General features: G+C 33.9%; 1 protein-coding gene across 4 annotated transcripts in view; it reads left to right on the forward strand.

Moving 5' to 3' along the window:
• The window catches only part of Tjp1 (tight junction protein 1), a 230528-nt gene that overhangs the window by 169875 nt on the left and 48096 nt on the right, over positions 1–12557 (forward strand). For all 4 annotated transcript variants that reach the window (XM_076851428.1, XM_076851429.1, XM_076851431.1 and 1 more), the window contains 3 exons: positions 3260–3384; positions 4071–4173; positions 9890–10166. In XM_076851428.1, coding sequence (XP_076707543.1) covers positions 3260–3384; positions 4071–4173; positions 9890–10166 — 505 coding nt within the window. The remainder of the gene's footprint in view (positions 1–3259; positions 3385–4070; positions 4174–9889; positions 10167–12557) is intronic.

The raw sequence follows: 12557 nt of genomic DNA on the forward strand, positions 1-12557 counted from the left end.
GACCCAACAGTTTCACTCCTAGGTATGTACTGAAGAGATGTGAAACAAAATGTCCACACCACACATTATACACAGATATTCATAGCAACATTATTCAAAATAGCCAGATAGTGGAAACAACATTAATGTCTACTAGCTGATGAATAACAGACAAAATATAGCTACATGATCAAACATTTTTAAACAATAAAAACGAAGTACTGATAACATTTTTAGAAATTTGTAATTGTCAAAAGAAGTACATTTGTATTCTTCTTAGGTATTGTGGAATTGCCACCCTAAAGAGTGAAGCAGGTTGCATGCACCTTAGCAGTGTGTACCTAGTGTTGATATTGAGACCTGATAGTGACTGTTTATTATAAAGATTGACCTCCAGAATTAAAAACCAGCATCTTTTATGTATATCTGTGCAAAAATACAAAATAAAAATAAGCAAACAAAGCTCAACATTACATAAATACTTCATTAGAGAGGCAATAAGATTAGAAAATCCATTGGTGTACTATACCCTATTAATAAATCTCAAGTTCTGTGACTATCTCCAAGGTCCTGAAAACCGTTTTCTAATGTTATTTTTTGTTAAAGTTCACCAAGAAAATCTGACTTTATACATGTACTGTTGAAAAAGAGGAGTTATCTTAATAGCACTTCTAAACTATTATGATGTATAGTCATCTTTAATTTTATGCCAAAAACATAAGGGGTAGTTTCTCAAGGATAGTTGTCATGTGCAGTCTTTAAATCTATATCAGTGAACTTTTTATACTGTTATGTGAATATCTACTGGCTTATTATACCCTGAATCAGTATTTTATCTATGCATAATTTAATAAAAACTTGCTTGGTCTTTTGAAAATGCTGATTTCCAGAGTCAAGGCATATCTTTCAAATGATAAGACATTTATTATACAATATATTTTTAAAATCACATAGTTAATACCACCACCAAACCTATAAGAAAGGTCTTTTAAATGTTGAAAAACTATTGTAAACTTATGTTGATAGGTAAATTTTTCCAAATTTAAAATTTTTATTTTAAAAATAAATTTTGGGGCTGGGGTTGTAGCTCAGTGGTAGAGTGCTTGGCAGGCACACGTGAGACACTGGGTTTGGTCCTTAGCACCACATAAAAATAAGTAAATAAAATAAAATTTTTAGATTTTTTTATTTTTTAGTTGTAGATGGACACAAAATCTTTATTTACTTTTGTGTGGTGCTGAGGATTGAACCCAGAACCTCACACATGCAAGATGGGCACTCTTGCACTGAGCTACAGCCTCAGCACAAACAAAATAAATTTTTAAAAAGTAAATTTTCATTGCTGGCAGCAAGTACCATTAGTTGTTTTCTTTGAAGTACATGTATTTATTCATTTTGGAGAAAAATGTCCCAAATATTCAGGCCTGAATAACTGTACATTCCTTCAAGTAAAAATGGTGAAAAAATGTGTCTGGTGTCCACCTCTCTCTTTTATATGCACAGCTGGTTGAATTTGAATTCACAGTAGTACTTGGGTATAAGGTCAAAGTGTTTTATGTACACTTCTCATTTCTATACATAGATTATTGGAAAGATGTATACTTAAGATTGAAATGTAGTAAAACTGAGACTTTTTACTGCTTCAAATCATTCTGAAGAATAACTGAATTTTCCTTTTAAATTATGACTTTGTGGCAGTGACCATTAGGTTTGGTGTCATTGTCCTAAATTTGTGTCTCCCGAAGAGAAATCTCATTCCCTTTAGCCATCACTCTCAAGTTTTTTCCTTTCCTCTTGGCTCTAGACAACAGCTAATCAAATTTCTTTCACTGTTGATTTGCCTGTTTCTGAACATTTCATATAAATGGAATGATGCGTATATGGACTTTTGTGACAAGTTTCCTAACCGATAATGTCTTCCGGGTTCATCTATGCTGTAGCATTTGTCAGCACTTAATTCCTTTTCAATGCCAAATGATTTTCCATTGTATAACTATACCACATTTTACTTATCCATTCTTTAGTTGATGGACATTGGTTTATTTTCTACTTTATGACTGTTAATGGTTGATGCCACTGTTAATATTTATGTGTAAGTCTTTGGATATGTTTTTGTTTTTCTTAGGCATATACCTAGAAGTAAAATCAATGGTGTTTGTTCTTTTTTTAGAGAGAGGTTATTTTGTTTTGTTTTGTTTTTGTGTTTTCTTTTGCTACTTTAGTAGGCTTTGGGGTGGAAGGGAAGATCTTGACCTACCCTTTTCACAGTGAACATGGTTTCCTTTGTTGTGAACTGGACTGCTTAGGAAGGGAGTTGTTATTTTTTATCGTTAGGGTGTTTTGTATTGTAGAACATAGGAATATAGTACAACTTTATACAAATATATGTATTTCTCTCTTTTTAAAAATATTTATTTTGTAGTTGGACACAATACCTTTATTTTATTTATTTTTATGTGGTGCTAAGGATCAAACCCAGGGCCTTGCACATGCTAGGCAAGTGCTCTACTGCTAAGCCACAACCCCAGCCCCCAAAACATGTATTTCTTTAGACTACTCTGAGTACTTTATTCTAGGGAATGGTTTTGGTTTCCTTGAGATTGTGTAATTTTTAAACAAGTTGGAAATATTTTTAATTTTTTTCTCAATTGGGCTGTCCCTCAGTCATTGTGGTAAAGATTTTTAGCTCTTTCAGAAGTCTATAGTTTGTGATTTACTTTAGCTAAAAATATATGTAAAAATGCTTGTTTGACATTACTAATGTGTAATTCATGCAGCTAATGTATATAGTGTGTTCGTAACTTTATTACTTCTGTAAAGATTTACTTAGAAAGTTTTAGAATAATTGAAGTCGAACTAATATTTGATTTTCAAGTCTACTTTTTATATTGAATTACAAATGGTGTTGTATGCTAGTTTAGTGTGTCATTTTCTAAATTAGTTGCCATTGTTTGTGATGATCGACACTAGGTACTGCCAGTACCCTCAGGCCCTCTTCTCATAATCAGAAATCAAGACTTCAATGTTCAGAATTTTTAAATTATTGTAGTTTTTAACATTTATGTAATTGAAAGTTTTTAATATTATTATGTTTAGTATTTAATTTATTAGAGAATGTATTCTTATAATAAGAGTCTATAGTTCTAATACACAATCATATAAGCAAAGTATAGATCACAGAATGACTATTTTTGTGTAATTTTTTACATTATAGCATATACCTTAATGAGCAATTATTTTTGTCTTTAGTAGCAATAATTTACTGTAATTACTACTTTAGGCTCCTGGATTTGGATTTGGGATTGCAATATCTGGTGGAAGAGATAATCCTCATTTTCAGAGTGGAGAAACCTCAATAGTGATTTCAGATGTATTGAAAGGAGGACCAGCTGAAGGACAGCTACAGTAAGTGCTTTTCTTCTTTCAGGCGCCTGTGTGACAAGCTCTTTCCTGTCCTGTCACTTTCCTAATGATTTTGCTAACTCAATTTAGGTAAACTTTAGCTTTCAGGAGCCTCTCACCCCAAGTTTTGCCCTTTTTGTATGATAAAGAGGGTAGCAAGACAAGGAGAATAAAAAAAAAAATACAGTTAAAAATGGGATTATAATCAGAAGGATAATAAGAAACTTAAAAGGAGAAAGAATGAACTTTTTTTCTTTTTGATGGTACTGGAGGTCAAACTCAGGATCTCAGCGGATGCTAGGCACAAGCTCTGTCGCTGAGGTATATCTTCAGCCCAAGAATTTACCTTTTAAAAAGGGAATGATTTTTTTTTTCCTAGCTAGATGAGATAATTTAGTATCACCTAATACTGTAATTGAACTACCAATAATAGTTTTCTCCATTGTGCTACCTGATTTGTCCTTTGGGGAAATACTGTGTTAATAGTTACAAAAATGGCCTGGGGTTGGTTACTTGCTGAACATTTTTGTGAAAGTTCATCAAGCAAAAAGTTTGACATTATATATCATCACTTTGAAGACAGATAGATTGTCCATAATTAGAATTTTTTTTTTTTTTAAGAAACTTCTTCATAATCTTAACTGTATAGTTTTCTCTAACATGTTGTTTGGTGCCTTTTTCCCCCGTAGGGAAAATGACCGAGTTGCAATGGTTAATGGAGTTTCAATGGACAATGTTGAACATGCTTTTGCTGTTCAGCAACTCAGGAAGAGTGGGAAAAATGCAAAAATTGTAAGTATCTTTTTAGTTCACTAGAAGTATACCATCTTTTGTTGATACTTCTCTGGTGTTTGAATTTGTCCTTCCCTTTAGGAAAATGAAAACTGAAACAAAAGTTCCAGAGTTAGTTGTTCAAAGTAAGAGTGCTGCTTCTAATATTTCTGTATATTTGCTCAAAGTTTAGATGCTGGGGTTTTTCTTTTTTCAATTACAAAAGGAAAAGAAGTAATCAAGTAGTCTTTATGGTTTAATATTATTTCCTTCTCTCTTAAATATTTTGGTTAGATTGAATTTTGGCAAGTAATTTAAAATATGTGGCCCTGTTTTCTTGTGTAATATTTGTTTACTTGGAAATATTTGTTTACTTATATTGTTTCTTTAACCTACCTCATCAGCTGCTTTCCTTGTTGCTGTGACTGAGTTTGAGGAGAAAGTCTCATACTTTCTTTGTAGAGTTGTTCAGGGTATATTTCATTTTACTGCTTTTTATATGTACTAGAATCTTTATTACAGTTCATATTTCTCTGAAAATTCTACTTTTTTAAAGGGTAAAGTTCAGTTCTCTCTCAATACCCTGCCTCAGACCACAGTTAAAACTTGGGAAACGTAGCATAAAACAGATTTGTTGTAGAAGTCTTATGATGTTGATATCGAGGAGCACATGAGCTTCTTCACCCACTTTTTTCCTCACTGACTTAACCCCATCTGTCTTCTGAAGGACTGATTAAGGCACCCCTTGAAGCCTGAATTCAGGTATACAAGAGCAGGATGCAGAGGCTAGGTGGTCTGTCCTGTTTTGTCCTTTGAGAACCTTTCTACCTTCTAGTAAGCACTCAGAACCACAGTGGACCCAGTAGACAGGCCTGAAGGGATGCATGCATTGCGTTTTGACCTCTGGGAACTATCATGAAAGCCAGAAGCAGTGATCTCCAAAACTGTTGCTAGGCCCTCTTGCCCTGTGCAGGCTGCCATGCTACATGGTGTTATTTTCACACCAATGTCATTGCTGGGAGATGAGCATTTTTCTCATATTGCAGTAGAGCCAATATTTAGCTATTGCTTTGTTCCAGATAACAGACACCTTCTATCTTGATGTTTTCACAGTCTCATTATAATTATTTTTTATAATCATAACATTTGAAAATTATAGTTAATATACTAGTGGAAGGCAAAAATTTTAAAACAATTTTTATAAGATAAAATTTCAGTGCTTACTCAAGTAAATTGCTTATTTTTATAATGACCTATTTCATTGTTTTTATAAGCTTTGTTGTCAAATAAGCTTTAGATTTCCCCTTTGCATTTGAGGAGGTGAGTTTCACACATCCTCCTAACTTTTTAAGCCTTCCATTCCTCTGTAATGTTGAGCTGTTTTGTGTTTTCCATGCAAAATATTTACTGTACATAACTTTACACTGATAATGTATCTAAGAAAGTTCTAATTCTGTACTTCTACTGTTCACCATAAAATGATTTTATAAGAAGGTCTTTACCAAGAATGTTTTTGAAATTACACATATTGGGCCCAGCATGTAAGGAAAAGGATTTGGGCAGCTCAAAGCTTTACCAGTTGGATAGAAGGAACTTGGGAGGCTTGGCCATGTATTTTTTTCTCTTATGGGGAGAGGATGTTGAGGGCTCTCGTGGTAAAGTATCTTAATCAGGAAAGAACATTTATTTCCATATTTGAACAACTTGAATCATGTCATTAATTTATATTGTCTTTCATCTCCACATGACACTTAGAATAAAACCCCCAGTGCTTTAGTATATATTCTTTCATCTGAAGCTTTTTTTTTCCCCTAACTTTATCCTTAGTCATAACTAGATCATCAAAAACCTCAAGGTCATATTATATATATATGTGTGTGTGTGTATATAATTATTTAGATTTCTTGATTTTAGCTATTTACCCTGAACATTATAATTATTAGTAGTATTTTTCAGATAGATCACTTGGCACATTTTTAAGGTGAGAACCTTGGGTAAATTGTTTTTTATTTCCCTATTATATTTTATATAATACAATATATAACATGATCTCCCCATTTCCAAATAATCATCTCCCCTTCTGTGTTTCCCAATCTATTGATCTATGTAGTGTTTCATTGTGGCCATGATCTGTCTATATGATTGTTTTTCCATAGACTTTAAAAGGTCTTTGGGCAATAGGCTCAGTAAATTAAATTTAATTAAAATGTTAGAACTCCTAACAATATAATTACCATAATATGCTTAATTTTGTTTATTGAAAATAAGAAGCTAGAAATAGATTTAGCATTTATACCACAGTGAACATATAAAAATTTCACTGAAAGTTTGAACATACTGAGAAAACATATATTTATGGAGCAAATGAAGATGCAAAAACCACTTTGCTAATGATAACCTCTGTGAACCTTCCACATGGCTGTGCAGCATTTCACTTACAGTATGCATGTACTTATCCAAACCACTTACTGATGGGCAATTCAGTATCCAGTTTCCATAAGTTTTAAAAAATAATAATAATATTGTGGTGAAGGTTGTCACTTCCTACTTGTTAGTTTTTGGTAATAAGTTCCTTAGAAATTAGAGTTTTTGGAGCTAGAAGACATAAATGACTTTATATGTATTGCACTTCAGAAAATCAGTAGGACAGTGAGATTTCAGTACTTTTTGAATCTTTTCCAAACTGATAAACTAAATACAATTATTTCAAATAAAATACTTATAATCACTAGTGGGGTTGATTCTCTCATAGTGTGTTCACTACCTTTTATGTTTCTTCTTTTGCCTGTTCACAGCCCTTGCAGTTATCTGAGAGTAGAAGTGTTTTTGTGTGTTAAGATTATTAGCCTTCTGTCATAAACACTACATACATTGTTTTCCCATTTGGCATTTGTGAGTATAAGTTATTATATATGACTTCTTATACTTTTTTTTTTGTTTGTTTTTATATAATTCTGTTTCAACATGGAAACATTTGATTTTATGTTGTCAGTCTATCAGACTTGTACTTTACTGACTCTTCTTTTAGTGCCTTGCTCACAAAGGCCTTAGCAGAATTATAAAAGGCCATAGCAGAATTGTAAAAGCCTCTGTTGATAATTTTATTCTCATACATACATGATTTTATTTTGTTTTATTTTATATTTGAACGTGTAATTTAGTTAACTATTTGGAAGTAGGCATTTTTCCCAAAAAAAAATTTGTTCCAAAATTTTCATAGTTAAACCTTAAGCAGGTTGTCAAACCTGCTCTGAATTCAAGTGAAATTATAATGGTTAACCATAATATAAATGAAGAATCATAACAGAATTGGATATTTTTCAGTAAGTTAAGTACCTACTAGGTTCAGATATTTTGTTATATGTACAATTGAATGAATGGCAAGGAACTTGAATCTGGTAGGTTAGATGGGTATACACAACTAACTGTAGTGCCCTATAACATGATATTGAGAGTCATTGAGATATAGTAGAGTTCCAAAGAGGTGCTTCTTATAATTCTGGCCTGGAAGTTGATGCCTTTGTTTTTATTTATATTTTACTATGGAGGAATTGAAGATTAAGGCATAAACATAGAATATTACTCCCAGTACGGTATGTTGGAGATTGAAGTAGACATGAGACTTAAAAGCAGGGAATCAGTCAGGGATGCTTTCAGTAATTGTTACCTGAGAAGGACCCACCAGTATAGGTATACTGAGAGGGGAAGATTAGCCTTCTGTCAGTTCGTAACAGAACATTGGTTGTTCTTTCCACATGCTGGCCTCTTGTTGCTTCTTGTCCTTCAGTAGCAAAGTTTGTGTTTTTTGTTTTTTCAGAAAGGCCTGCTCTAATCTCGTTTTTAGTAGGAAGAAATGGTAATTTTTTTTTCAGAGTTAAATTTTTAATTTGTTTTGAAGTCACTGAAGCAAAATCATAAAACATTTTACTCTCCTTTATAATCCCCACTAAAAAAAATTGTAGAAAAAATAGTTTTGTACGTGGGATGAAGCAATATTGATTCAAAATTTACAGATAAAGGTTAGCTCTATCACTCTTCTTTAATATTTAATCAAAACCAATAGGCTGTCTCCTTTGAAATATTATCTATACTGATTTCCAGGTAAACCACAAGACTGTATACTGTCTTGGAATGTCCTCAGAAGGCTCTTTCATTGAATAGTTAATAGAGTAAGACCCCCCAAGTCCTTGGAAGCAAAAAGTATTTAATGTAGATCACCCTTTCAAACAGATTGGCTTGTGACGAGAAGAGATTAGATACAACTTGAAGGTAAGTAGTAAGATAGAAACACAGAAGGTTAATTGGGAGATTAGTGAACTGAGGACAGTTTTGAAGTAGATAGGGAAAGATTGAAGTTGCACATAACTTGGAGAATGGTAACTGATGAAGGAAGACCTTGGAAGTGGGTAGGAACAGGAATGGAGCTCAAGTGGAATGGTTTTCTTTATACCCATAGAAGATCCCCCTTGGTCTTTGGGATTAGAAACCAGAAGTTCAAAAAAGAGGCTGGGGGGGGCGGCAAAAGAGAGAGATCGAAAGTACTTAGAAGTGGAAGGGGAATAAAATAGCACTGATCTCTAGAAGCAGACTGAGAGATTAGGACCTTGGAGAACAACTTTGGTGAAATATCTGTGCCTCTCCATTGAGAGGCAGCAAGATGTAGATGAAAGAATTGGGGAATAAGAGAAAAATTTCTGTGAAGTAAAATGAACTTATAGAGGACCTAATCAGCAAAATGTAGAAATGCAGCCATCCAAAGTAAATTTAATACCGGACTCACTCTTATTAGCAGATGATTGAGGGGTCAGTAGAAAGTCATTTACATATGGCAGCATGGAGTCTGATGCAAACTTGGGGGGAAGGAAAATGAAGCCAGGAGAGAATTGATGGACTGAAAGAATAGACGAGGATGGAAGAACTAGAAAAAAGATGGACAGTGAAAGTTTCAGTAGGTGAAGTTGTATGGAGTAGAAGACAAGTATTACCCAAGAAGCTCTCAGTAATTATCTCTGAAGTGATCCAATATATACCAGTGTGAGAAGGCAAAGTGTAGTCCAAGGATTATAGGGCCACTCAATCATACATTAATATGAATAGATCTTGAACTTAGAGTGAAAGAAATGGATAGGGAACACAGAGTGTTGAGGAAAGGATGCCAGAAGACCGACCTTGCACCTATGCCAGAGGTTATAAATTGGAGCAATATAGAAATGGAAGGCAGTTGGTGTTGGAGTATAGCTTAGTTAATAGCTCCAGCATATTAAGTGGAATGTTAGTGTGTGATAAATGAATTTCTCTCTTAGAAGTCTGGCTGGGCAGTTGTGCAACTAGATATTGATGCATTCTAAAAATATAATGAAGAAAGCAATTGGGCTTATAAGGTTGCTATAGTGTTTTGGTAACATCTACAGTATATTTGATAACATTACAGTGCTTATACTTTGTTCCAGCCACCAACAATCATTAACTTCCCTGTAAGCTTTCTGGATAAAGTAAATAAGGACTTAGTAGACCCACTGAGAAAAGAGCAGCCATTATAGAAATATATTGTTTTGTAATTTTGTATTTTATCTCTCTCATTCATATTTAAATTAATATGAGACAAGAGAAATGTATTGTTCTCTCTCTTAGGAACTTAAATTATATGGATGAAAATCAAGCAGTTTATCTAATAAATGTCTCTCTCTCTCTCTCTCTCTCTCTCTCTCTCTCTCTCTCTCTCTCTCTCTTTAATTAGACAATTCGAAGGAAAAAGAAAGTTCAAATACCAGTAAGTCGTCCTGATCCTGAACCAGTATCTGATAATGACGAAGATAGTTATGATGAGGAAGTACATGATCCAAGAAGTGGCCATGGTGGTCTGGTTAACAGAAGGAGTGAGAAGAGTTGGGCAAGGGATAGAAGTGCAAGTAGAGAGCGGAGCTTGTCTCCACGATCAGATAGGCGATCAGTGGCCTCCAGTCAGCCCGCCAAACCCACCAAAGTCACATTGGTGAAATCCCGAAAAAATGAAGGTATTCCCTACCAACTCTTGCATTGCTACTTTCACATAAAAATATTAAGGCTAATTTTAATAAGTACAGTTGCGATATTTTCATATCTTTTGCTTTGTGGTTCTATTTCTGTTTCATATTTGTGTCCTGTTATGAGTGAAATTCTATTATGGCAGGCTTCAGGAATTGTTCATTTTCTCTTAAATCATTTTGTTGGAACTGTTTGCACTTCAAATAAATTGTCTACTAGTTGGATTTTGTATTTGTTATTGTGACAAGAACAGCCATTTATATATTATGCCAACAAGAAATGTTACTACGTCATCATATTGAAATTCAGTGATTTTCTTAGCTGTAGGGATTAGTCATATTATTACCATCGGGTGGGGATATCTTGGGACTTTTTTGGAAGGGTTGGTTAGAGAGGATGCTGTTTTTAAAAGGAGAGATTGAAAGAAGGAACCCCTTATACGTCATTTCTTCATAATGCAGGACTTTTAAAAACATTTTTGAAACTGAAGCCTAAGTGCTTTACCTTACCCCTCATCAACTTTACTTTTTTTTCTTCATTCTTAGTTTGTTGGAAACTCTATTTATTTATTTATTTATCTATCTATTTTTCAAAATTTTAAAAGATGAAACTGCTTATTCTAAGACTTTTTAAAAAAAAATGTTCTGTAGGATTCTCCCCTCTTCTTCCACTTAATATGATTTCTTCAGCCACCTCAATTACTCTCATTGCCTCAGCTCACTGCTAATAATGGCTTCACTAATATTTCCAGCCCACATTTGTGTGTTTCTATGTTATTTGTTAGGATGTTCCATGTAGAACATCTAAGTAAATTTACTTAGATGTTCTACATGGAACATGCTAACATGTCTCATATGAAGCATAACTCCTTTTAAAGTTTTTATTGTATCTTTGAAGTTGTTGATTGAATATTTTCATGTGAACCTGGTTTCTCAAGCCAGTTACATATAACATGGTAGATTTCTGTTTTAGTCAACTTTTGCATTGCTGTGAACAAAATACCCAAGAATAACTTAGAGGAGGAAAACTTTTTTTGAGGCTCACGGTTTTAGTCCATAGATGACTGATTCCATTTATTTGAGCCCAAAGAAATGGGGAGAGTCATTGGAGGAAAGCTGCTTAGCTCATAGCAGGGGTCCGGAAGCAGAGGTGGGGGTGGAAAGGGCGGGCCATAGGGAGATGTGTCCTTCTAGGGCATGTCAGTAGTCCTCCACCTCCTTCAGCCATGCCCTACCAGTCTACAGTCACTACCTAGTCAGTTCATTCAAACTAGGATGGGCTGATAGATTACAGCTCTTACATTTCAATCATTTCTCCTGAATATTCCTGCATAAACATGAGCTTTTGTGAAACACCTCATATCCAAACCATAACCTATGCATTATGAATATATTCTAACTTCCCAAATGCTACTCTTTTCTGTTCTACTTTTGTCTGTCTTTACTGCCATTGCCCTTTTCCAGGCCACCACTGTCTCTTTAGTGGTTTTGTTTATTCTCATGACTATGCCCTGGATCTCTTTCAGTGGGTTCTGTAGATTGTTTTGTGATGTTTCTGTCTTATTCTTTTGACTCTATTATTTTTCAGTTACAGTTATACTAGACCTAGGATTTCACTATATATATAGTGCATATATATATGCATGCCAGGTTTTTTTCCTTCATACTTTATGATGCATTTGTTTAACTGTTCTACCAACACCCCCAATTCCCTGTACACAAAAACAGCCTACATATTTAGTTTTAGTATTTCTTTGGCAAAGTTTTAGTATTTCTTTCTTGAAGAGACCATCTCTGCCCTCCGTCCCCCCACTTAATGCAAGACCCTACATTTATTTCTACTATTTGAACTCTTTATAGCACTTTTAATTGCTGTGGTAACTTGTTTTTCTCCACTGGCTGTATCGTTGCCACAGGACTGGGAATGTCTCTCATATGCTGTTTTATTTATAGTGCCTGAAACATAGTTATTGAATTTATATCCAAAGAAATACTTGGGTTAACTGATAATATCTAGGGGATATTTTGGGATCACGTATAATAATGGTGGTTTGTAAGTTTTAATCTTGAAGAACAGTCTTCTAATCAGTGCTATATTTTGTAATTTAATGACCATTTCCAGAGCACAGTTCCTTGCCTAATTCCCTAAAAAGTCATTTTATTTTTTCACCTTGGTTCTTTTCCTATTCGTGAGCATTCTTAGTATATTTATCTTATGTTAAATTGTAACTGATGGTACTTTTAGATGCTTGAGTAACAAGTCTGCTAATTTTATTTCAGAATAAAAACAATTTTCTGTTTTCCATCTTAGAGTTTTCAAAATTTTGCTTCATGTGTGTTTGGGTTTTTGTGTATGTGTGTTTGTTTTTGTTTTTTAATGCA

The sequence above is a fragment of the Callospermophilus lateralis genome, chromosome 3, assembly GCF_048772815.1.
Source record: "Callospermophilus lateralis isolate mCalLat2 chromosome 3, mCalLat2.hap1, whole genome shotgun sequence".
In the NCBI taxonomy this organism is placed as follows: domain Eukaryota; kingdom Metazoa; phylum Chordata; class Mammalia; order Rodentia; family Sciuridae; genus Callospermophilus; species Callospermophilus lateralis.